Source organism: Coregonus lavaretus, assembly GCF_964263955.1.
Source record: "Coregonus lavaretus genome assembly, chromosome: 2".
Taxonomy (NCBI): domain Eukaryota; kingdom Metazoa; phylum Chordata; class Actinopteri; order Salmoniformes; family Salmonidae; genus Coregonus; species Coregonus lavaretus.
In genome coordinates, this window is record NC_139989.1 from 8,474,506 (window position 1) to 8,497,450 (window position 22,945).

The 22,945-nt window shown below is 44.6% G+C and overlaps 2 protein-coding genes across 2 annotated transcripts in view; one reads left to right on the top strand and one right to left on the bottom strand.

The window, feature by feature from the left end:
• Positions 1 to 4,793, top strand: part of LOC311099985 (protein APCDD1-like) — a gene marked incomplete at its 5' end in the record, with an annotated part of 8,765 nt that extends 3,972 nt beyond the window's left edge. The window contains 4 exons of the mRNA XM_084140709.1: positions 231 to 429; positions 845 to 1,397; positions 3,236 to 3,557; positions 3,659 to 4,793. Coding sequence (XP_083996835.1) covers positions 231 to 429; positions 845 to 1,397; positions 3,236 to 3,557; positions 3,659 to 4,116 — 1,532 coding nt within the window. The 3' untranslated portion in view covers positions 4,117 to 4,793. The remainder of the gene's footprint in view (positions 1 to 230; positions 430 to 844; positions 1,398 to 3,235; positions 3,558 to 3,658) is intronic.
• Positions 4,794 to 4,861: 68 nt separating this feature from the next.
• On the bottom strand, positions 4,862 to 9,290 carry LOC311101041 (vesicle-associated membrane protein-associated protein A-like). Its single transcript, XM_084142065.1, has 6 exons — positions 9,055 to 9,290; positions 8,048 to 8,200; positions 7,688 to 7,791; positions 7,324 to 7,404; positions 5,999 to 6,175; positions 4,862 to 5,811 (listed from the first exon to the last, which is right to left on the bottom strand). The coding sequence occupies exons 1-6, from the start codon at positions 9,110 to 9,112 to the stop codon at positions 5,653 to 5,655; spliced, it is 732 nt and encodes a 243-aa protein (XP_083998191.1). The 5' UTR covers positions 9,113 to 9,290; the 3' UTR covers positions 4,862 to 5,652.
• Positions 9,291 to 22,945: the final 13,655 nt, after the last annotated feature.

Consider the following 22,945-nt stretch of genomic DNA (forward strand, 5'->3'; position numbering starts at 1 on the left):
TTAATTTATATTATTTGAAAATGCGATTATAAACGACAAGTAAGTGGATGATTGTTATATTTTCTAGAATTTAGTAATAGATGTTTAGCAAAGCATGCAGTGTTATGTTATTTTGTGTGATATATTTTTCATAAATGTATAATAGACTTCTAAAAAATGCATAATTGCAAGTTTTCTAACTCTTAAAAAAGTGTTTTAATGACATGCCTGTTTCTCCACTGTCCCTACAGATGGTTGTGATGGCTCTCTGCTTCACTCAGACATAAGAGCCAGTGTCAGGTCCTTGGGGAGGAAACATGGCCAGCAGCATGATGGGCATGCTGCTATTGTTGCATCCCAGTGTCACTACATGCTCAAGCACCTCAATGGTGGAGGACAGATCTCAGTGCATATGCCCCCCAACATCGCAGGCCACTGGGTATCCACCAGGTAATCTACTGTGTAATATGCGCCATTAAACGGTTTGTTATTAACCTTTATTGAATATGTACATAATTGTAAGAATGTATAGTCAATATATTGTAGCGAAGTCAGGGGGTGGACCTGACTGGCGCTTGAACCCGGGACCATGCAGCTGTAGACACTTTAGCTGTTATGTGAGACCTTAACTTATTGAGGAGGTTGCTAGGTGTTGGGTTAAGGTCACTGCAATATATAATAGTACTATTCTGTATGTAAACCTACTTGGCACAACACCAGGTTCAGCTTTAGACCTCTTAGGGTAAAAGCTTAGGTCTTGAACCGACTGGTAAAATTAAGGTTGGGGGTTTGACTCTTACCCACCTGACTCACTGCATAATACTGGGATAGCGAATCATTAATGTTTTGCTCTTTCCCCCGTCAGCTGTGAGGTCAGGCCTGGGCCAGAGTTCATCACCAGGTCCTATCTCTTCCACCACAACCACACTTTCCAGGTCCTCCAGTTCCACTACAGGGACAACCGCTGCTCCTCTCCCACCTACACCCTCCTCGCCCGGGGCCAGCTGCACCTGCGCCAGGCCTCCTGGGTGGTCCGCGGAGGCACTGAGGCCGACTACCAGCTCCACAGCGTCCAGGTTGTGTTCCACAGCCCTGAGGCAGCCAGGGACCTCAGCCAGTGGCTCAACCCCAGCTGCGGAGCTCCGTCCCTGGGTGGAGGGGAGTCGTGGGAGCCCCACATCAGCTATGACCTGTGGAGCGAGGAGGAGGATGAGGAGCAGGGGAGGGACTGTGCCCGCAGGCTGGGTTTCACTATGAATGAGCTGCAGCTGGTGCGTGTGGAGCGGCGCCGCCATCATGGCGTCCGGGTCCCTGATGACCACACTGAGGAGCTTTTCCTGGGGGACGTCCACACTGAGCGTGCCCAGAGGACCCACCACAAACCCTCCAGCTACCAGCCACCCCTGCAGAACACCAAGGTCAGAGTCATAGAGATATATCATATCTATTATTCTCTATCTATTCTACAGTATTTCTATGGTCATCATCACTTACACAGAGAGAATCCCTTTAGATTTTTTGGCAGATACTGTAGTTTCATTTTCAAGTATCCGTGAATCTGTTTGTCAAATCCCTACTAACTGAAAAGTATTGTGGATGTTGAAGATGACAAACTGTTGCAGCAATGATGCCACACATGTACAGTAATTGATACATCATATTCCAGTGCTGTGTACTTGTATTTTCTTTCAACAATCACAGTATTGTCTGTAGCATTTTGTACACGACAACAGACACTTTCTGTGTTTGATTGTGGGCGAAATGGGAGAGAATATGAATTGTGCAAAGCCAGCGGCAGAGCAGACCCATGGATGATAGTGATCATCTGTTGGTTGGTTTTCCACAGCCGCTCTTCAAAGAGAATAGCAAATAGTGGCGCAGTATGCTCTGCTCTGAATTTCTGAATTCCTGCCCTTACTCTGTGGTAGTGTGTGTGCCTGAGGCTGTATGGAGGGCAGATGGATAAAACTGGAGCCTGACCAGAGAGATGGAACTAGGCCTTCAGTTCAGAAGCTCCCTCCTTTCCTCCCTCTCACAAAAGGATCCATCCCTTTCATGTCTCCCCGCAGCATTTACCCATATATCTACCAGCATGTCTTTTTTTTTTTTTTACCAACACAAACAACTCCCAGCCTATAAAGTGTCAGGGCAATGTAAATGAGCTCTAGTTAAAAGTTAAAAGCTGAGGCGATTTATGTTGAAAGTGACTCATTCATTCTATGGTGGTGGAGGTGGTGGAGCTACAGCCAGCCTTGAATGAATACAGTACGCTCAGCTATAACGTTAATCTGATGCTCAACCACTAAGAGTACACCCTGAAATGGGCTCCCCACATAACAGGAGCTTGATGCGCTTTTTACCAGATTGTATACACAACCCAATGAGTGTAAACAGGGATCCAAAACCATAAAGGCAGTCATTGTGTATGATGGTCATCTTTGATGTTCTAGTTGAGTCGAATGAGCACTGTCTAAACCAGACTGTTGAAAGGTTTGGAATAATCAAAAACAGAGGCTTTGGATGTGAAAATATCTTATTTTATTTGTCTATTCAACTGTATCTCCATATTGCCAGCCATTGTCATTTTGAAACGCACACACCTGTGGCTGATGCTGTTTAATGATGAAGGACTTTAGAGCAAGGCACAGACGGCACCCACTGCTTTTCAGAAGTCCAACGAGCCCCATCCAGAGAAGAGAGAGAGGAGTAGTAGCCCCATCACAAAGTGCAGTTTCCAGGCCAGGGGGAAGCTTTTGTTTCTTTGCCATGGTGATTGTTTTCATCGCTGCCATCAATCTACGATGTGTAGTGGGGCCAAGAACACTCCCAAGTAACATATGAGAAAACAGTCTGCCATGCCAGCACGCTTCTGCTTTATTGGGGTAGCTGGGTGGGTCAGAGTCAGACAACAGACTCCAGTTTGAATGGCCTTGTTTGTGTTTTTCATCATCATGATTGGTTGTCTGTTGACATTTCAGTTTCCATCAATGACGTTATTTATCACCATGCGGTAACTCATTAAACTGCTTTGAAATATCTATTCAGCCTTTTGACACATTATACTACTCTTATTGTATTATACTAAGCAAGGTTCTTAAAAACACAAATGTCATAAAACAACTGAATAATGTTGCTGGTACAATGTATGAACACATTGAAATGGGATGCGCTTCAACATCCACAGTCTTTTGCAGGTGTGTATATTTCTCCTTCTTGATTCACAATATGTAACATTCTAAAACATTCTCCATTGCAGAACCATGAGCGTACATGCCTTGTCTGCAGAGTCATCGCCGGGGCGGACCAGCATCATCCTCCCATCCTGCCCTGCAAAGAAAACCTGTCTGTCAAACTACAGGGCCAATGGGTAAGCCAGCGGTGTGAGGTCCGTCCTGGGGTCCTCTTCCTCACCCGCCATTTTGTTTTCCACAACCACAACAGCACTTGGGAGGGCCACTACTGGCATTATTCCGACCCAGTGTGCAGACACCCCACATTCAGCCTGTACGCCCGGGGTCACTACAGCCACGCAGTCCTTTCCACCAGGGTCCTGGGAGGGACAGAGTTTGTCTTCACAGGTAGGCGTTAGTCAAAATAACAAATATATGAATGATCACAGCTTATCATGCCATTATTAGTGTGCATAACAACCTCCCTGATCCCCTCTTGGTCTTCATAGTGGACCACATGAGGGTGACCCCCATGGACCAGGCCACCACCTCCCTGCTCAATATCTTCCGGGGCAACGAGTGCGGGGCCGAGGGCTCGTGGCGCCAGGGACTGGAGCAGGACGTCACCCCCACCCATGGCTGTGCTGCCCTGGGCATCCGGCTGCCGCACACAGAGTACGAACTCTTCCGCATGGATCGAGACTCAGCGGACCACCTCCTTCTCTTCAACGGCCAGAGGCCCACGGATGGCTCCAGCCCTAACCAGCCCCATAAGACGGCCACCTCCTACCAGGCTCCCCTGGTGCAGTGTGGAGGGGCCGGCCACGGGCCAACGGATTGGGGGAGGGAAGCCGACCAGCTCCATAGGCTGGGGAGTAGCTGCTGCAAACAGGGAGGAGGTGGTGGCGTGATGGATATGGTCAAAGTACTGCTTATTGCAGCTATCCCCGTTCTGAATCTCAGCTAGGGTTAGCTGTGGCTGAATGTAGTGGAGCAGCACTGACTGTGCATTGGACTTTGACTCTTTTAAAACAGCGTATGTGATTAATGTTGAGTTGCTACATTATCATTCGGCGTCGTGTTCAGTAGGCATGAAACTGAAGAAAATGCTCTGACAGGAAGGGAAACGGAGATGTGCTGTACGTCAATAAGAAATGTTTGTTGTCTTACGGTGTGCCCTAAAGAACACGACCCAACAAGTCGTCTATGGCCGTGATTCAATCTAATCATGCTTTGTCGACAATGCCATTTAAAAGTAATTTCCGATTGAGCCGACATGGGACATCCTAAACACGCCACTTCGATAGTTACTTTGACTTTCTCTCACTCCTTGCCCTGTTACTGTTTCTTCCTTTATCTGCCTTTGTGTAGGTACAGTCATATGATGGCAAGCTCATGGATTTTAACCTAATTCTCCTAACCTGCTACAAAAAAGTTGCCGCTGTATTGAAGTGGCGTGTTTTTAGGGAATAGAGCCGACATGTGCAGCATTTGCCGTGAACATTGCCTTTACAAGCTGCATTGTCGACAAAGCCCCATGGGGTTGAATCTTGTCCTATGTATCATGCTCCATGCAGCTCACTCCAATGACATTTACATGTTAATCACATGGAGTTGAGTTAAAAGGAATGGAGGATACCAAATACAAATGGAATTGAGCCTCACTCTTCCTCAAAGACAAGATGGACAAAAATGACGAACTGCCACAAAAATAATGTTAAACATTTTATTTCAATGTTAAATACCATTAGACAGGACTGCAAGAACAGATCTTTTCAGTCAACATTTGCCTCACGAGGAATATATAATTTGTGTAAAGAAAAAACCTATAAAGAAATGTAATTATTATTATTCTGTGTGTGTGTCTGTAGGAAACATGAAATGTCCATGGAAGGAGGCACCTATATTCCCAGCATACTGTATTGTTTCACATTCCTCAAGAGAAATTAAGGATTTAAGAATTCAGTGAACATTAATGTAAGAGACCATCCAGCAACATGTAGCAAAGTCTTTAGCTTGGTAGGTTATTTTCTCCATTCCATTTTCTTAAAATGATTAAAATAACATACAAGACACTGAACATTTCAACTCTTATTAAAACCACAGAGAGAAAGAGAACTCATTAGAATTTTTCAACCAAAGTCTTGAACCCAGTACCCCGACTCGCCTGTTTTCGATGCTCTGATAAGTGTAAAATTGTAGTTATGAAAACCTCCCTCCCCTAATACCTCACCCCCAAAAAAGAACAGAACCTCCCAACCCCCCAAAAAAAGGAGAAAGTTCATTCATCTCTGTTTTTCCACGTGTACTAACCGTGTGCGATTGTAAAAGGCGAGGCCCGTTTATGATTCGGGTACACAGAACATATGTACGTACGCAGTGAGCTGGCACTATCACTGATAATGGCAGGTCAACGATAACACATACTTTAACCTTGAGGGCCTTTGAGACAAATTAGAGCCTATGCTGGCTCGCTTTCCTTCTCTCTCGCCCACCCCCTCCCCTACAAGACAAACTTCCCTAGGAAGAATCCAATGAAGATGGCTGCTATGACGACCATTAGCGAGGGGAGGGAGCTGGAAGAGTGCTGTTTGCTCATGGCACCCGAGCCGGAGACCATGTTGTCTGACTGGTGGGACTTCCTCATCCTCAGGCCCTCGTCCTGAGAGGAAGTCAAACACTGTAGGTTAGAACCTCATACATCCTTCTTTACCACAGCCAAAAGCCCAAGATCATCTTTACAAGAACATGAATATAGTCTTCATGCTTTGAGGATAGATTACCTTATAATCGCCAATATATAATATTAATCACCCCAACCCTAGACATCACACAACCTATGACCATACCTTGAGTTGTCTGTTTTCGTCTGAGAGGTTGCCCACATCGTACTGCAGCCTCTTGCACTCGTCCATCAGTTTCTTCATCTCAGAGTCTTCCATGGATGCACTGCTGGGCCTTGTCGCCGACGTGCCATCTACTTTGGAGTTGAGGACGGGGGCAGCTTTGGTTGCATCGACATCATTCTGGAAGCAGCCAAAGTGAAAAAATACGAAAGTGACCAGGAAGCTAGTTTCCCTCCCGACATTGCTGTACATGCCAACCAAACAAACTCATCACGCTTTTTAGAAGACCAAATTTCATGAAACCATTATTACATCGATAGAAAAACTTTTTTTACTTTAGTAATTTGTTTGAAATTAGTATGAAGAGGTGATACATTTTCATTAGGGGCCTAACACCACAATGACAGCTATAACCATTATCCATCATTACATTGTTACACAGCTACAACCATACCTAGCCTGCTTTGCACTGCTCAGACTACTATTCTATTACAATCAGAACTTACACTAGGAGAGAGGTGACCACCTACAGTGAGTAAACTACACTTCCCAACCTGCCCCTGAACATCCACTTCCTGCTCTGCCACAAACCTGCCACTGCCTGCCTCTCACTGAGCTGGGTGCTGACATGAACTCTGGGAGATTGCTGGAGTCGTCGTGGGCTGCCAGGTGGTGCCAGCTGCCCAGGGGAGTGCGGTACTCTCCGGGGGTGGGGGCTGCCCTGTCCCCCAGGTGCCTGGCACTGAGCTTGGGGGTCTGCCCTGGAGTGGTGAATCCCATGATGCTACCACGGATCTCCCTGGCACTACCGCTAGGCTGTCACACGAGGGGGAGCACACGCAGCATGCATGACCATAGATATATAGAGGTCATGTCTTTAACTTTGGGGTGTACAGTGGTTCTCAATTGCTGCTTGGGTTGTAGGGTAAAACATAATACACTGCTATAAATTACTTTGTTGAACCAACCAAACTGACCTGTCACGTACTAGGAACAAGTTCTAATTGTTACATGATGTGAGTATTTCAGATGTGACCATAGAGAGGTGTGGGGTAAAAATGCTTATTACAGTTTATCCACACAAAAATCCACGAGCTCGCATATTGACTGTACCTACACAAAGGCAAAGAAAGGAACAAACAGTAACTGGGCAAGGAGAGAGAGAAAGCCATGTAGTCTATGAGAGAATGTGAAAAAGATGCATTGACATACAACACTGACCTGTGGCCGTGACAACAGTACAACATTGGATGTATAACACCAACAAGCATAACCCCTGAAGGCTGCTGATAGAAGTTATATTTTCTACAACTGTACACATTACTTACCATTTTATCATTTTCAGAGGGCAGTTCGAACACACATCTCAGCTTGGAGTCCATGAGATCATCTGGCTTTGCATCTTTCCACTGTTGAGATTCAGCAAGTACAAGTTGAGATTGACAAGTAGATGATAAGGTGAACAACATAGATTGATCACAGGGACCGCTGATGGAAAAACAATGAACATGGAACACAGTCAGGTGCTGTGTAATATGCTATTTGCTGCCCTCTGCTGGAGAAATCACAAGATCAATTTAAATACAGTACTGAAACCTGTGGATCAACAAAAGCAGGTTTTCCATTGATGACATAGCTACAAGCATAAAGCACAAACATGTATTTGGTAGTAATGTAGACAGGAAAACGTACCACTGCATCCATGTCTGTAGCAGTAGATGGTGCAAAGATTGTCTGTACCATGAATTTGTGTTTACTTTTATCATTGGGGTCATATTCAAAGGGCTGCAGCATTACTGTGGAGACAGAAGATATGGGGTCAACAACTAAGCCTACATATAGGCCTACTGGTACATGCATTTGACATGTACATGCTTGATTCTTCTGTACTTACAAAGTCACACAATTAATTACAGTGGAAAGAGTGACAGGATATAATTTGTTCTTGTTTGGTGTTGTTGACAAAAAGGGCTTGCCTGGTTGCTTGAGTGATACTCTGTCATATTTGGCAGCACACTGACAAAGGTCTGTCTGCAAATACGAAAGCCTTACCAGAGACAGTGACAGTGGCTCCTGACTCAATCATGCCGCTGTTGGGCCGTACGCAATACCGGCGAGGTGCTGTCGTCTTCACTTTGAAGCATACTTTTCTGTCAGAGGGATTTTTGAGCTTGAGGTTTGTGGTCACTACTTCTGTGAAGGGACCTGCATGGGAAAGAAAGGAGATGTGTTGAGGGTCAATGGAGTCACCCGAAGATGGCACACAACAGGCGCAAATGACAACCAACAGACTAGTTGCTACACATTATGGAAGATAATTTGCTGTTTAGTCAAATAACCCATTGAACACAAGAGAGTGTATCTAGACTCAGATAAACATGTAGCTATAACAATGCATGCACTATCTGGGCACAGTACAATGTAGTGTGCAATGTGTCAATGAGTGGGATAACTAGCATATGAGCTGTCAGCAAATAAGCTTGCTCCCATTCAACAACTGCAATTTCAGCTTTGTCACTGACCCTAGGAAAAAATATATCAGTGAATGACTGGTCTGCTCGAATCAGAATGTGTTGCTTGTTGGCTAGCATAACTATCTAAGTTAAGATTACTTGGCCACAACCTGTGTCGCTAACTTTCAGACTAGCTTTTCACCCCTGAGTGACTGACTTAAATTTAGCAAGCCAACGTTAACCACGTAACGTTAGCTAACATTAAATAGCTAGCTAACTGTCAATACCACCGCGAGAAGCTAGCTGGCTAGAGTTAGCTAGCGTAGCTAACTAGAGAGCATACACCCTCCACCAGCGGACGAGAAAACCAGTGTGGGTTGGTTAGAATGTTAGAAAGTATAGTACTGTTAAAGTGATATCTCTGTAACTCGGCACAGGCCCATAAATCCTCGCTCCCATCTCAAAATGGCGGCGGTATACGAGAGGTGTAAGTGGGCTTGTTGTAGCTACACGTCCCCGGTCCAGGAAGCTGGTAACGATAACTACCACTGCCGAAAGCGTCTACAGCCAGGTGGTAGCTAGCTACCGACATTATTCTTCTCTTACCTTTAAATTTTAGGTCATACGGCGGTTCGAGAGCAAGGACCTGCTCCAATTTAGACATTTCGTGTGAATTGTGTTGTTGGAAACCGTTCCAAGGAACCGGTGTCAGTGTAAAATCACCTAAATGGGCAACGAGTCACTGTGAGCCAATGGACGTGAACACGAGTACAGTTGCGTTATTAACGAAGCGCGCAGCAGGGCAAAATGCACGTCACCACGAAATACTTGCGCTTACCTTCTTCTTCAATTAGGTTTAACGGCGGTTGGCATCCTATTTGTTGCATTACCGCCACCTACTAGACCGGAGTTCAACTCCCTTATCTTTCCTTGAAAAATACAATAGACCAAAGAAAAGAAATATCCCACCATCTAACACTACACTCACACCTTCAATACTACAACTAATAAATTAACCCCACCTTTCTCCACTGTTTAAATACACTCACTCATGCCCTCAACTTGAATTGATGGCACATCACCACTTAACACTCCCTGTAACTCTTCTGCTGTCAAGTCTCGCACACCCAAATATATCTCTGCAGCTGCCACCACCACCTCAATTTTCTTTGGATTTCCGTTCCATCCCTGCAGTACAATTAATAACCATTGATATAAACGCTAAAAATCCAATCTTGCTGAACCATATATCACTTTTTGGTTTATCCCACTGTACTGGTACATCTCTACTACTCACACCATTTCTCTCAGGATCCCTCCCCCTTGACCCATCTTCCTCTACTTTTTTTCTTTTTCTTTCTTCACTGCCTCCGCATATGACAACTTATTCTCTACTCTTACCCTGGATACCTCAACCTGCTTCTCTCGCACTGGACATGTCTGATCCCCAGCCCCATGGCCACCCCTACAATTAGCACACACCACCACTTCCCCCACTGCTTCACACACACCTTTGTCTCATGTCCTTCTGCACACTTCTCACACCTTGGAATCTCCCTCCTACACACTGCTGCCACATGCCCATAAGTTTGACACCTGTAACATCTTAAGGTATTCGGCACATATGCTCGCACTGGATAACATATATCCTAACCTCACTTTCTCAGGCAAAGACTCAACTTAAAAACTCAAAAGAACAGACAATGACTCTTCTGTTTCCCCACTCTCGCCACCCTGTTTACGTCGCACCAAACAACGAGCATCACACACCGGGAATCATCTCCTTCAGTTAGTCAACTTTTACATTCACTGCTACTCCAGTAATCACTCCTCTCAATGGCGCCCTTTTCTTAAGAGCGAAACAATTCACAATTCTTTCCCCCATTTGTTTAACTCTGAGCGCCTTCTCCCTCTGCCCAACAGAAACACAAACAATTATCACTAGACCACTTCTGGTTACCGTCACCGATTCCACTTTACCCAATGCTCTTTTCACCCATCTTGAAACCACAATTGGATCAGCCAAAAGGCAAGGATCCTCACAGACTCATCTTTATCCTGACCCGCTGTGCAATCCTCGGGCTCTGAGTACTTCATCACACCTTCCACCTCCGATACATCACCCTCATTCACTTCCATTTCTACTCCTGTCTTCAGCTCACTTTGCTTACATTTCCTACCACTCTTCTTTAACAAACCTTCTCCCTTTTTCCCGCCATTTTTAACTGACTCAAACTCACAATCTTCCTCCATCTCTCTCTTATACCTCCTCTGCCTCTCTTTTCCCCTCCATTCCTCCAAGTATACGTCTCCTTATGATAATACTGCATTTCTCCAAACCTACATCTGTTTCTTGCCTTCTCTAAGGACTCCATTTTCCCCCTCCTTTCCCTTCCGGCGTCTATTCTATCCTCGGCTTAATCTCTTCATTGCTCTCCTCTTCTGATCCGCTGTCCTCTCCTGAATCACCATCGTCTTCCGATCCCTCATCCGAGCTGTTATCCACACTATCATCGGGACTTAGTCCCTATCCAACTGCTCGTCTTTTCGCTGAAGACGCCAACTCAAACTGGCTAGCTACCAAACCAGAGATACACCATACTGTCTACTTGCTCTTACCTGTGTTCGCCTTCAAAATAACCCCCCCCCCCCCCCCAGATGGTCATTGGCAAACTTCAGACGGGCCTGGACATGCGCTGGCTTAAGCAGGGGGATCTTGCGTGCGCTGCAGGATTTTAATCCATGACGGCGTAGTGTGTTACTAATGGTTTTCTTTGAGACTGTGGTCCCAGCTCTCTTCAGGTCATTGACCAGGTCCTGCCGTGTAGTTCTGGGCTGATCCCTCACCTTCCTCATGATCATTGATGCCCCACGAGGTGAGATCTTGCATGGAGCCCCAGACCGAGGGTGATTGACCGTCATCTTGAACTTCTTCCATTTTCTAATAATTGCGCCAACAGTTGTTGCCTTCTCACCAAGCTGCTTGCTTATTGTCCTGTAGCCCATCCCAGCCTTGTGCAGGTCTACAATTTTATCCCTGATGTCCTTACACAGCTCTCTGGTCTTGGCCATTGTGGAGAGGTTGGAGTCTGTTTGATTGAGTGTGTGGACAGGTGTCTTTTATACAGGTAACGAGTTCAAACAGGTGCAGTTAATACAGGTAATGAGTGGAGAACAGGAGGGCTTCTTAAAGAAAAACTAACAGGTCTGTGAGAGCCGGAATTCTTACTGGTTGGTAGGTGATCAAATACTTATGTCATGCAATAAAATGCAAATTAATTACTTAAAAATCATACAATGTGATTTTCTGGATTTTTGTTTTAGATTCCGTCTCTCACAGTTGAAGTGTACCTATGATAAAAATTACAGACCTCTACATGCTTTGTAAGTAGGAAAACCTGCAAAATCGGCAGTGTATCAAATACTTGTTCTCCCCACTGTATATATACACTGAACAAAAATATAAACGCAACATGTAAAGTGTTGGTCCCATGTTTCATGAGCTGAAATAAAAGATCCCATACATTTTCCATACACACAAACAGCTTATTTCTCTCACATTTTGTGAACGAATTTGTTTACATCCCTGTTAGTGAGCGTTTCTCCTTTGTCAATATCATTCATCCACCTGACAGGTGTGGCATATCAAGAAGCTGATTAAACAGCATGATCGTTACACAGGTTCTCGGGCCGATTCTATTCTCTGTGTATATCAATGATGTCGCTCTTGCTGCTTGTGACTCTCAGATCCACCTCTACGCAGACGACACCATTTTGTATACATCTGGCCCTTTATTGGACACTGTGTTAACAAACCTCCAAACGAGCTTCAATGCCATACAACACTCCCGTAGCCTCCAACTGCTCTTAAACGCTAGTAAAACTAAATGCATGCTCTTCAATCGAACGCTGCTTGCACCCACCCGCCCGACTAGAATCACTACTCTCGGCGGGTCTGACCTAGAGTATGTGGACAACTACAAATACCTAGGTGTCTGGTTAGACCGTAAACTCTCCTTCCAGACTCACATTAAGCATCTCCAATCCAAAGTTAAATCTAGAATCGGCTTCCTATTTCGCAACAAAGCCTCCTTCACTCATGCTGCCAAACATGCCCTCATAAAACTGACTATACGACCGATCCTTGAATTCGGCGATGTCATTTACAAAATAGCCTCCAACACTCTACTCAGCAAATTGGATGTAGTCTATCACAGTGCCATCCATTTTGTCACCAAAGCCCCATATACTACCCACCATTGTGACCTGTATGCTCTCGTTGGCTGGCCCTCACTACATATTCGTCACCAAACCCACTGGCTCCAGGTCATCTATAAATCTATTCTAGGCAAATCCCCGCCTTATCTTAGCTCATTGGTCACCATAGCAACACCCACCCGTAGTATGAGCTCCAGCAAGTATATCTCACTGGTCATCCCCAAAGCCAACACCTCCTTTGGCCGCCACTCCTTCCAGTTCTCTGCTGCTAATGACTGGAAAGAACTGCAAAAATCTCTGAAGCTGGAGACTCTTATCTCCCTCACTAACTTTAAGCATCAGTTGTCAGAGCAGTTTACCGATCACTGCACCTGTACACAGCCCATCTGTAATTAGCCCACCCAACTACCTCATCCCCATATTGTTATTTATTTTGCTCATTTGCACCACAGTATCTCTATTTTCACATCATCTTCTGCACATCTATCACTCCAGTGTCAATACTAAATTGTAATTATTTTTGCACTATGGCCTATTTATTGCCTTACCTCTATAACTTACTACATTTGCTCACACTGTATATAGATGTTCTATTGTGTTATTGACTGTATGTTTTTGTTTATCCCATGTGTAACTCTGTGTTGTTGTTGTTTTTATCACACTGCTTTGCTTTATCTTGGCCAGGTCGCAGTTGTAAATGAGAACTTGTTATCAACTGGCCTACCTGGTTAAATAAAGGTGAAAAAAAAAGGTACACCATGTGCTGGGGTCAATAAAAGGACACTCTAAAATGTGCAGTTTTGTCACACAACACAATGCCACAGATGTCTCAAGTTTTGAGGGAGTGTGCAATTGGCATGCTGACTGCAGGAATGTCATCCAGAGCTGTTGCTAGCAGTGTTGCCAACTCCTCAGTAAGGAAAGTAGCTATTGGCTGTCCTAAAAGTCGCTAAATGACATCATCACATAATTTGCATAATTGGCCATTGTCTTGTTTTGTACGCTTTGTACAAAATAATAAAATGCAGGACGACAGGATATTTATAAACGTAGCTCTTTATTAACTAGCTATAACGTGCATGTCCATGTGTCTCTGGCCATGATCATCTTAGAATGACCTCACCACCTGGGTGGTCTTAACCAATCATTGCACAGTATGATGCATCCAATTACAATTCAGTATGGTGACACATATGAATATTACATCCCCCTTCTTTTAAAAAAAAGAAAAAATATGTGGAACAATAAAGCGTTTCTTTTGAATATATGCTCTGTAGTTTGAACTCGAGGTAAGTAACCATTTAAACTGCACCAACTGCATCAACATAACAGACAAACAATGATTCAGCATATTGTTATTTTTAGAACAAATATTTCTCAGCAACTCGGCTTTTCACTGTAGCAATGACATCTCAACATATCAAACAAATACAATACCAAAGCATTTCAAGTTAACTTTCAATAACAAGTTTACAGTCTGGAAACTCTTTTAGGGCAGCGATCCGCCTACACCCTTTGACATTTCACAGGTCTAGGACAGCTCTAGGCTTGACCTCTCTTCCTGACCTTGTGTGATATGAAGCTGAGCATGCTTCTGTGTCAGTCAACAGTTCTTGTGGTGTTGCAGGTAAGTATGGTGTATGTTGTGTTGTGTCTGTGTTTAGTCCATCCCGTTCTCTTTCAGGGGAACAGTTCATCTCGTCAGTGTGTTGTTCTTTTGTGTTCAGTAGGTGACGACGATTGCGGCGGTACACCGCTCCTTCTGCGGTGCGAACGTGATATGAACGTTCAGTGTCAGCTGGTTGGATGACGACTGCTGGCTTCCAGTAGCCATGCTCCTGGATTCTAACTGACTCTCCGTCGTTCAGTGGTGGCAGTGGTCTGGCTGACCTGTCGTAGTATCGCTTTTGCTGTTGCTGTCTCTGTGCACGTTTTGCATGCACTTCCTTGTAGCTGACGACCTCAGGTTGCAGCTGCTGGTTGGTGCTGGGGAGGATTGAGCGAAGTCTGCGGCTCATCAACAGCTGGGCTGGTGATTTGAAGTTGTCAACTGGAGTGTTGCGGTATTCAAGGAGACTGAGGTAGGGGTCTCTCTTGTCTGCTTTTGCTTTGTCCATGAGTGATTTAGCGATCTGCACAGATTTTTCAGCAAGGCCATTACTTTGAGGGTAATGTGGGCTTGTGGTGACGTGTGTGAACTCCCATGCTTTTGTGAAGGATTCAAACTCATTTGATTTGTAACAGGGCCCATTGTCAGATATTAAAGTCTCTACAATGCCATGCCTGGCAAAGGCTGCTTTCAGCTTGTGTATCACAGCTGCAGATGTGGTGCTGTGAAGCTTGTCGAGTTCGAAGTATCTGCTGTAGTAGTCCACTGTTATAATGTAGTCCTCGTTGTTCCACGTGAACAGATCGGTTGCCACGACCTGCCAGGGTCGGTCTGGGATACGGTGAGGTAACATTGGCTCTTTGGTGTTCGAGGGGCGTCGTTCAAGACAGGTGGGGCATTTACCAACCATGTCCTCTATTTGTTTGCACATTCCGGGCCAAAACAAAATGTCCCGTGCTCTCTGTTTGCACTTTTCCATGCCCATGTGTCCAGCATGGATCTTTGTCAAAATCTCTTCTCTGAGACTGGTAGGAATGATGATTTTCTCTCCTTTGAAAATGATTCCGTTGATCTGTGATAGTTCGTCACGATGGTTCCAGAACTCTGAGACGCTCTGAGGGCATTTTCTCCTCTCCTCAGGCCATCCTGACTGTATGACTTTCCTCAGCTGTGTGAGTTGTGTGTCTTTTTCTGTTTCTGCTCGGATCTCCTTCAGTTTTGTGTCACTAACTGGTAAGTTGCTGTACACAGTGTGCACCTGCATGTCCATGCCTTCACTGAGGCTGCTGTCCTTGTAGGTAAGAAACTTCCTGGAGAGTGTGTCTGCGACAGGGATGTCTTTGGCTGGACGGTGAGTGATTGTGAAGTCGTATTTTTGTAGTTGAAGGATCATTCTCTGTAGCCTTGGCGGGGCTGCGGCTAACGGTTTCCTCATGATTGACTCGAGGGGCTTGTGGTCTGATTCCACAATGACTTGTCGTCCATAGACATACTGATGGAAACGCTTACATCCGAACAGAATGGCGTACAGCTCCTTTTCGATTTGAGCGTAGTTGATTTCACAGTCTGTGAGAGATTTGGAAGCGTAGCCGATGGGTTTTCCTTCTTGCAGTAGCACTGCCCCTAGTCCATACTTTGACGCGTCCACCTGGAGTCTGAGCTCTTTGTTGGGGTCGTAGTAGGCAAGGATTGGTCCTGGTTCTCTCGTGATCAAGTCTTTTACTTTCTGGAAAGCGATGTCGTGTTGGTTGTCCCAGAGGAACTCACTGGACTGCTTTAGCAGCTGACGCAGGGGTGCATTAGCATTGGAGAGGCTGGGTGCGAACTTGGCTAAGTAGTTGACCATGCCAAGCACTGTTTCCAGCTCTGCGCGGTTCTTTGGTGGCTCCATTTCCTTTATGGCTGAGATCTTCTGCGGATCTGGCTTGATTCCATTCGCTGTGAGAAGATGCCCGAAGTAGCTGACCTCTGTAGCGCCGACTGTGCTCTTCTCGGGGTTGAGCCGGACTCCTCTCTCGCGGGACCTTTGCAGCATCGCGCTGAGGTTTCTGTCGTGTTCCTCTTTGGTTCGACCATAGACAAGGATGTCGTCCACAATTGCCACGACTCCGTCGAGGCCTTCGTACACCTCGTCGATCTTTCGCTGAAACTCGTCTTGGGCTGAGATAATCCCAAAAGGCAGGCGACGGAACCTGTAGCGTCCAAACGGTGTGTTGAACGTTGTGAGCTTAGATGGCTCTTCTGTGAGCTTGATAGCCCAGTAGCCTGATCTGGCGTCCATGACACTGAAGTAGCGTGCGCCCGCTAGCTTGTGTGTGATGCCATCTAGCGTCGGTAAGGGGTAATGGGGGCGTTTGATAGCCTTGTTCAAGTCTCTTGGGTCGAGACATACTCTGAGCTTGCCTGTCCGTGGTTTCTCCACCACCACTAACGCGTTGACCCAATCCGTCGGTTCTGTAACCTTGGTGACGATGTCAGATTGCTCCATGCTCTCCAACTCTTTCTTCAGACGGGCGCGGAGAGCAAGTGGAATCTTTCTCGGTGGGTAGATCACAGGGGTTGCGTCTGGGTTAAGGTGAATGGTACATTCTCCTGGGAATAGTCCTATTCCTGTAAAAACATCAGCAAACTCCTCCATGACATTCTCTATCTCTACTGGTGCTGTCACTGATAAAACTAGCTTGATAAGGTCCATGTCTAAACATGCTTTAAGACCTAGCACTGCAGGTGCTCGAGTGTCAACAACGTAAAAGTCCAACATCATGTCCCTTTCCTTGTATTTGCATTTGAGAGTGCATGTGCCTTTTACTGGGAGCTGTTCACCACCATAACCAGTCAGTCTGCGCGTGGTGGGCTGTAGCTCACACTCAGATGTCAAGCTTCTGTACTTACTCAGAGGAATAATGTTTACTTGTGCACCAGTGTCTAGTTTGAATTTTAGCTCTGTGCCTTGTCTTCCTATCTCAATGTCAGCAAAGGCTTGCTCTGTCTCTGATATCTGACTTTTCTGTGTCACTGAATCAATAAACAGTTCATCAGCATTTGACTCTTTGATTGACATTTCATCTTCACTCACTGTATGTACTGTTTTTCCACGGTAAACTCTGCACACTTTTGCAAAGTGATTCCATTTTCCACATTTAGTACACTGTTTGCCTTTAGCTGGGCAATTCCCCTGTTCGCCATGCACTTTGTATCCACAATATCCACATGTTTTGGGGCGTTTGGAGTCTGTGTCGCTCTGTTTTGGAGTTCTGTCTGTCTCCGTTCTGAAACATGCTCTCTGGGCACTGGAGGTGTGCTTTGATGTCTGCCTGACTGCGTGCACTGCTTGTTCACGTGATGCGCTCATGCTGCCGCCTGAAATGGTTTTCATCTGAACCTGTGCTAGCTCGTGAGATCTGGCTATGTCGATAGCTTTGTCCAGCGTTAACTCTGATCCAACATTCAAAAGTTTCTCTCTCACTCGCGGTGATTGTATTCCAAATACAATACGGTCCCTGACCATCTCATCCTTGTTTGCATAATCACAGTCTTTCACAAGCAGACGCAGCTCAGTGACAAACTGTTCAAACGATTCACTAGCGCCTTGTACTTTCTCATGGAATTTGTACCTAGCGAAAATTGTATTGGTCTTTGGCAAAACATATGCTTCAAAACGATCGTAGTATGTTTTCAGTACCTTTGATTCAGCCTCGGTAAGTGTCCATGTGTTGTAAATGTCTCTCCCTTTTTCACCGATCCAGAGGAGCAGGTAGCTGCACTTTTCCTCTTCTCCTCTTTCCTTCAGAGGACCCGTGAACATCAGCTCCACATGCTGTTTGAACTTACGCCATGCATCGGGTAGATTTGTAGACCCCCAATCCATTCGAGGTGAAGGAACTCCAGCAAAATCCATCTTTTAGTCCTTTTACTCTGACACCATGTCTTGTTTTGTACGCTTTGTACAAAATAATAAAATGCAGGACGACAGGATATTTATAAACGTAGCTCTTTATTAACTAGCTATAACGTGCATGTCCATGTGTCTCTGGCCATGATCATCTTAGAATGACCTCACCACCTGGGTGGTCTTAACCAATCATTGCACAGTATGATGCATCCAATTACAATTCAGTATGGTGACACATATGAATATTACAGCCATGTGCATGTAATTGTGATGGACGCTGTAGGAGAGAGGAATAACATTGTGGGAGAGACAAAAAGTGAGTAAAAAACACCCTACATTTACATCCCGCCCTGAATGTAAACCAGGCGGGATCAGTCAGCAGCGGCTTCCCGCATGCGCGATTCATTTGCAGTCTGGACAGGGAGGGGTGAACATCTCCTGCTCTGACTGCAGCTGGGAAGGACTGCTGCGTGAGGACTGGGCCGCCTGTGAGCGCTTTGGGACGGGGGTGGGGCCTGTGAGCGCTTTGTGACAGGGGTGTGGCCTGTGAGCGCTTTGGGACGGGGGTGGGGCCCACGGCACGGCAGCACCCGCTGCTCGTTGAGAAGAGTAAGAACGATACGTGGTTTCACGTCAGAGTCTCCAAAAGTCTCCAATAACACCAGAAAAAGTCGCTAGATCTGTCGCTAGTCGCTTTTTTGAAAATGTGTCGCTAGAGGGGTCTGAAAACTCGCTAAATATAGCGACAAAGTCGATCTAAAATTGGCAACACTGGACTTGCCAGAGAACTGAACCTTAATTTCTCTACCATAAACCGCCATAAGTGTCGAGACTAAGTGTTAAATCCCTGACAAAGCTTTCTTAGATATTCTTAGATGCAACGGAAAGGCAATGTATTCCACTGACCCTATTTCAGCCATTACCGGGGTGTGTTTGACAGGTCATTACAAATATTTCCGCGGTCGTAACGTTAACGGGAAAAAACGACTGGCACAAGCAAGAATATGAAAGAGCAAAATAAAAACAATAAATCCAGTGAGATTTAGTGACAAGTAGATTTTGCACCCCTCAAACACAGGCTGAAAAAAAAAACAGATCCTCAGGTGGGCGGGGCATGCGCATCATAGCCACCTGTGGGAATTCTTCTTCAAGTTTTATTGGCGAATCGCAACCAATTGACAGGTTCATACACCGCCACCTACTGTACTGGAGTGTGAAGCCGGTCACAACCTATCTATACCACTATATTCTCTTCACTAACCCTGAATTTCTAATAAAATAAAATGATTACCTACAAACCTCACTACTCCCATCACCCCCACCCAAAATACCACCCATTCCCCAATCCCGTCCAACCTATCTGATCCTGTCAAACAATCTCTCCCTTTCTACATCATACATTTCACAAAATAATAATATGTTCAACCGTTTCCTCTACCATACAGCCATTACACATTCCAGTACCATGTTTCCCTATCAATGTTAAAGATTCTGCCTGAGTCTGTTTACCACAATTTTATGGATTAACTTGTGACCAGAACAAAACTGCTTATTTTACTCAACTAGACATTGCAATAAATTGTGTTTTTTTTAAACGATGGGCCTGGCTGACATGGACTGTTTCCTCACCTTATTCTCCTTGTGGTTATCCATGGTTGTTGGTTATTTACCAGGTAACAAGAAGTGAAAACTATACAAGGACTGAAGCAATAGACTCCTTACTCAACTAAAGATTGAAAGAAATGGCGTTTATTTGAAAAGATGGGCTTGGTTGACAAAAAAATACATTAAGGGGAAGGGATACAAAGACACAGAGGCTGATTATCTTCCTGCACATCTCTTTTATTTACAATGATGGCTGCCATGGTTAACACAAATGCAGGACATTAAATGCTACCTGAATTGACTCAAAAAATGTACATAAGTAGGCCTACAGTATCACAGCGAGGTCAAACAGGTGTGTGTGTGTGTTAGTCAGATTATCCAGTGTCCACAGCAACACTATTGATTATTCTCTACCCCCAGTGTATGTGGTGTACTATGATCTTAGCCATGCTCTCACTAATCCTCATCTTTTATCTTTCTCTGTCTCTCCTTCCGGAGGGCCTGAGGCTCTTGGACTGTCACTGAAGACACCATGGCCTGACACCTGGATGCGCCTGGCCCAATCCCACCTTGCCCCCTCTACCAGCCTGTTGCTACCTCCACTGATTCTTTCTCCCTCTCAAGTCACTGACCCACTCCCCACACACCCAGAAATGTGTATTTCATTACTTACCAAATGACTTTATGAAAAGCCATCTGTCCATAGGGTCTTTAAGTGAGTACTTTTCTACCATTAATACTGGTATTGCCCTTTCCTTATTGAAATCAAATAAAGATTCATGCAAACTGGAAGTGTGACTTCTTTCCCCAAATATTTCCTAAGGCTGAGGTACTTAGTCAGTTATCAGTTATTCCATACCAATGCTAGATGAGGCTGAATGGCAACAATACCACACACAACTGCAATGCAACATAATTTGCAAATAAATTCATTAAAAATCCTACAATGTGATTTTCTGGATTTTTTTTCCTCATTTTGTCTGTCATAGTTGACGTGTACCTATGATGAAAATTACAGGCCTCTCTCATCTTTTTAAGTGGGAGAACTTGCACAATTGGTGGCTGACTAAATACTTTTTTCCCCCACTGTATATCCAAAGGCATCTCACCTGCCTCCACTAGTAAGGCACATACAGATGTTGATTTAAATACATATCCTTAAAGCTATATACTGGATTCTGTCCAGCCTCTGAAGCCAAGTCTTCACCGCTGTTCCATAAACAATACACACGTAACCAATTGTCGTTCTGATCAGAGCTCTATAAATATCCATCAACGATTGTCTATCAGCACCCCATTCATAACCAGAGACCGAGTGCATAAGATTCACCACCTTCTTACACTTTGTTTCAACATCTATGACATGATCTTTCAATATATATCGCTCACTGAACCATAGACCCAAATATTTGTACTTAGAAACCCTCCCCATAGGCTGTCCATACAGAAACAACTATATATTATCAGCAACTTTTTTATTCGAGAAGAACATACAAGACTTCACCACTGACAATTTCAAACCCCAGTCAATCGACCATCTTTCAACATCCACTATAGCTTGTTGAATAGATTTGATCACGAGAGACATTCCTTCCCCTCTTCCAAATAGCTCCATCATCAGCATATAGGGAAGCCCCAATACCCCTACCTACATTCGAAAACACATCGTTAATCATAATGTTGTACAAAATAGGACTGATAGCACTGCCTTGAGGAATACCATTGTCTACTCCACAGGCATCAGATAAAATGGATCCTATTTTAACTCAAAAAGAGCGATTAAATAAGAAGGCCAAAACCCAGTTATATAATCTCCCACCAATATCAAGTCTTTCCATCTTAATCAGTAGGCCTTCTCTCCACATAGTGTCATACGCCTTTTCAATGTCAAAAAACTGTAGCCATTACTTCTTTCATGACCAGAGTTTTTTTTTATTCATTGCTCACCTTAATGCATCCAAAGTAGATCTACCTTTATGGAATCCACTTTGACATCGACTCAATAAAGCTATATGTTCCAGGAAATATGACTGTCTGACTATCATATTTTCCATCAGTTTACAGTTAGCACAAGTTAGAGGTCAGTGATATTGGTCTATAACTATCAGCACATGAAGGGTCCTTACCAGGCTTTACAAAAGGTAATATTACTGCACGTGTCCAACCAGAAGGTATAACCCCCTCACTCCAAATATTATTCAAAAATCCCAGGAGAACATGTATGACCTCATCAGGTGGATGCTTAAACATTACATAGCACAACTGATCATGACCTGGGGCTGTATATCCACAGCCTATTAAGGCTGAACGCATCTCATGAATGGTAAAAACAACATCCAAGAGTCAACAGTATCCCTTTTCTTATACACATTAACACGAGCATTTAAAAGCTCACACCTGCGTTGGTTATATACTTCATCCAAAGTAACCCTATGTACCATAGCAAATGTCTACCCCAACAAGTCAGCTTTTTCTTTATCAGTTACGGACAAGTGGACTTGCGTTTTCCAGTCATCTTCTTCAACATAGACCATACATCCCCCAGCTCAGCATCCCTGCCTATTGTAGAGCAGAACTGTCTCCATGCATTTCTCTTGACAGAATCTACTTGGAAATCAAGTAGATTCTCAGGAGTCATATTCCTAATCCTATGCAACTCTCTGTAAGCCCTATTTCTTTCTCGAATAGCTGCAGTGCACTCTCCAGTCCACCAAGGAACCACCTTCGCAGCACTCAAAATCAGAGAGGTCAGAGGCAGCACATACATCAACCGGCCTCTCTAAAGACAACTCTCCAACAGACTTTAAGCAATGATCACCAAAGTTTTCCCAGTCTGCTTTATGAAAGCACCATCTTCTGAATGGTACCCTATTTGGAATAGTAACATCAAAGTTCATGGTACACGAAATCGGGAAATGATCACTTCCAACAGTAGAATCATTCAGTACATTACATTCACACATAGATGCTGGTAAACGGCTTGAGTGAACTTTCTTAATTTAGCCACCATCTTTGACTTTTTCACAAGATAGAACATTATTATCCAATCACTGACCAGAATTTGAAGCAATTGATTTCAAAATCATTGGGCGTTGTACTTTACTATCAACGCCTCTAGGTGGGGTGGTGATTTTCTTAACCGATTCTATACTATCCGGACCGCTCGTTGTTCA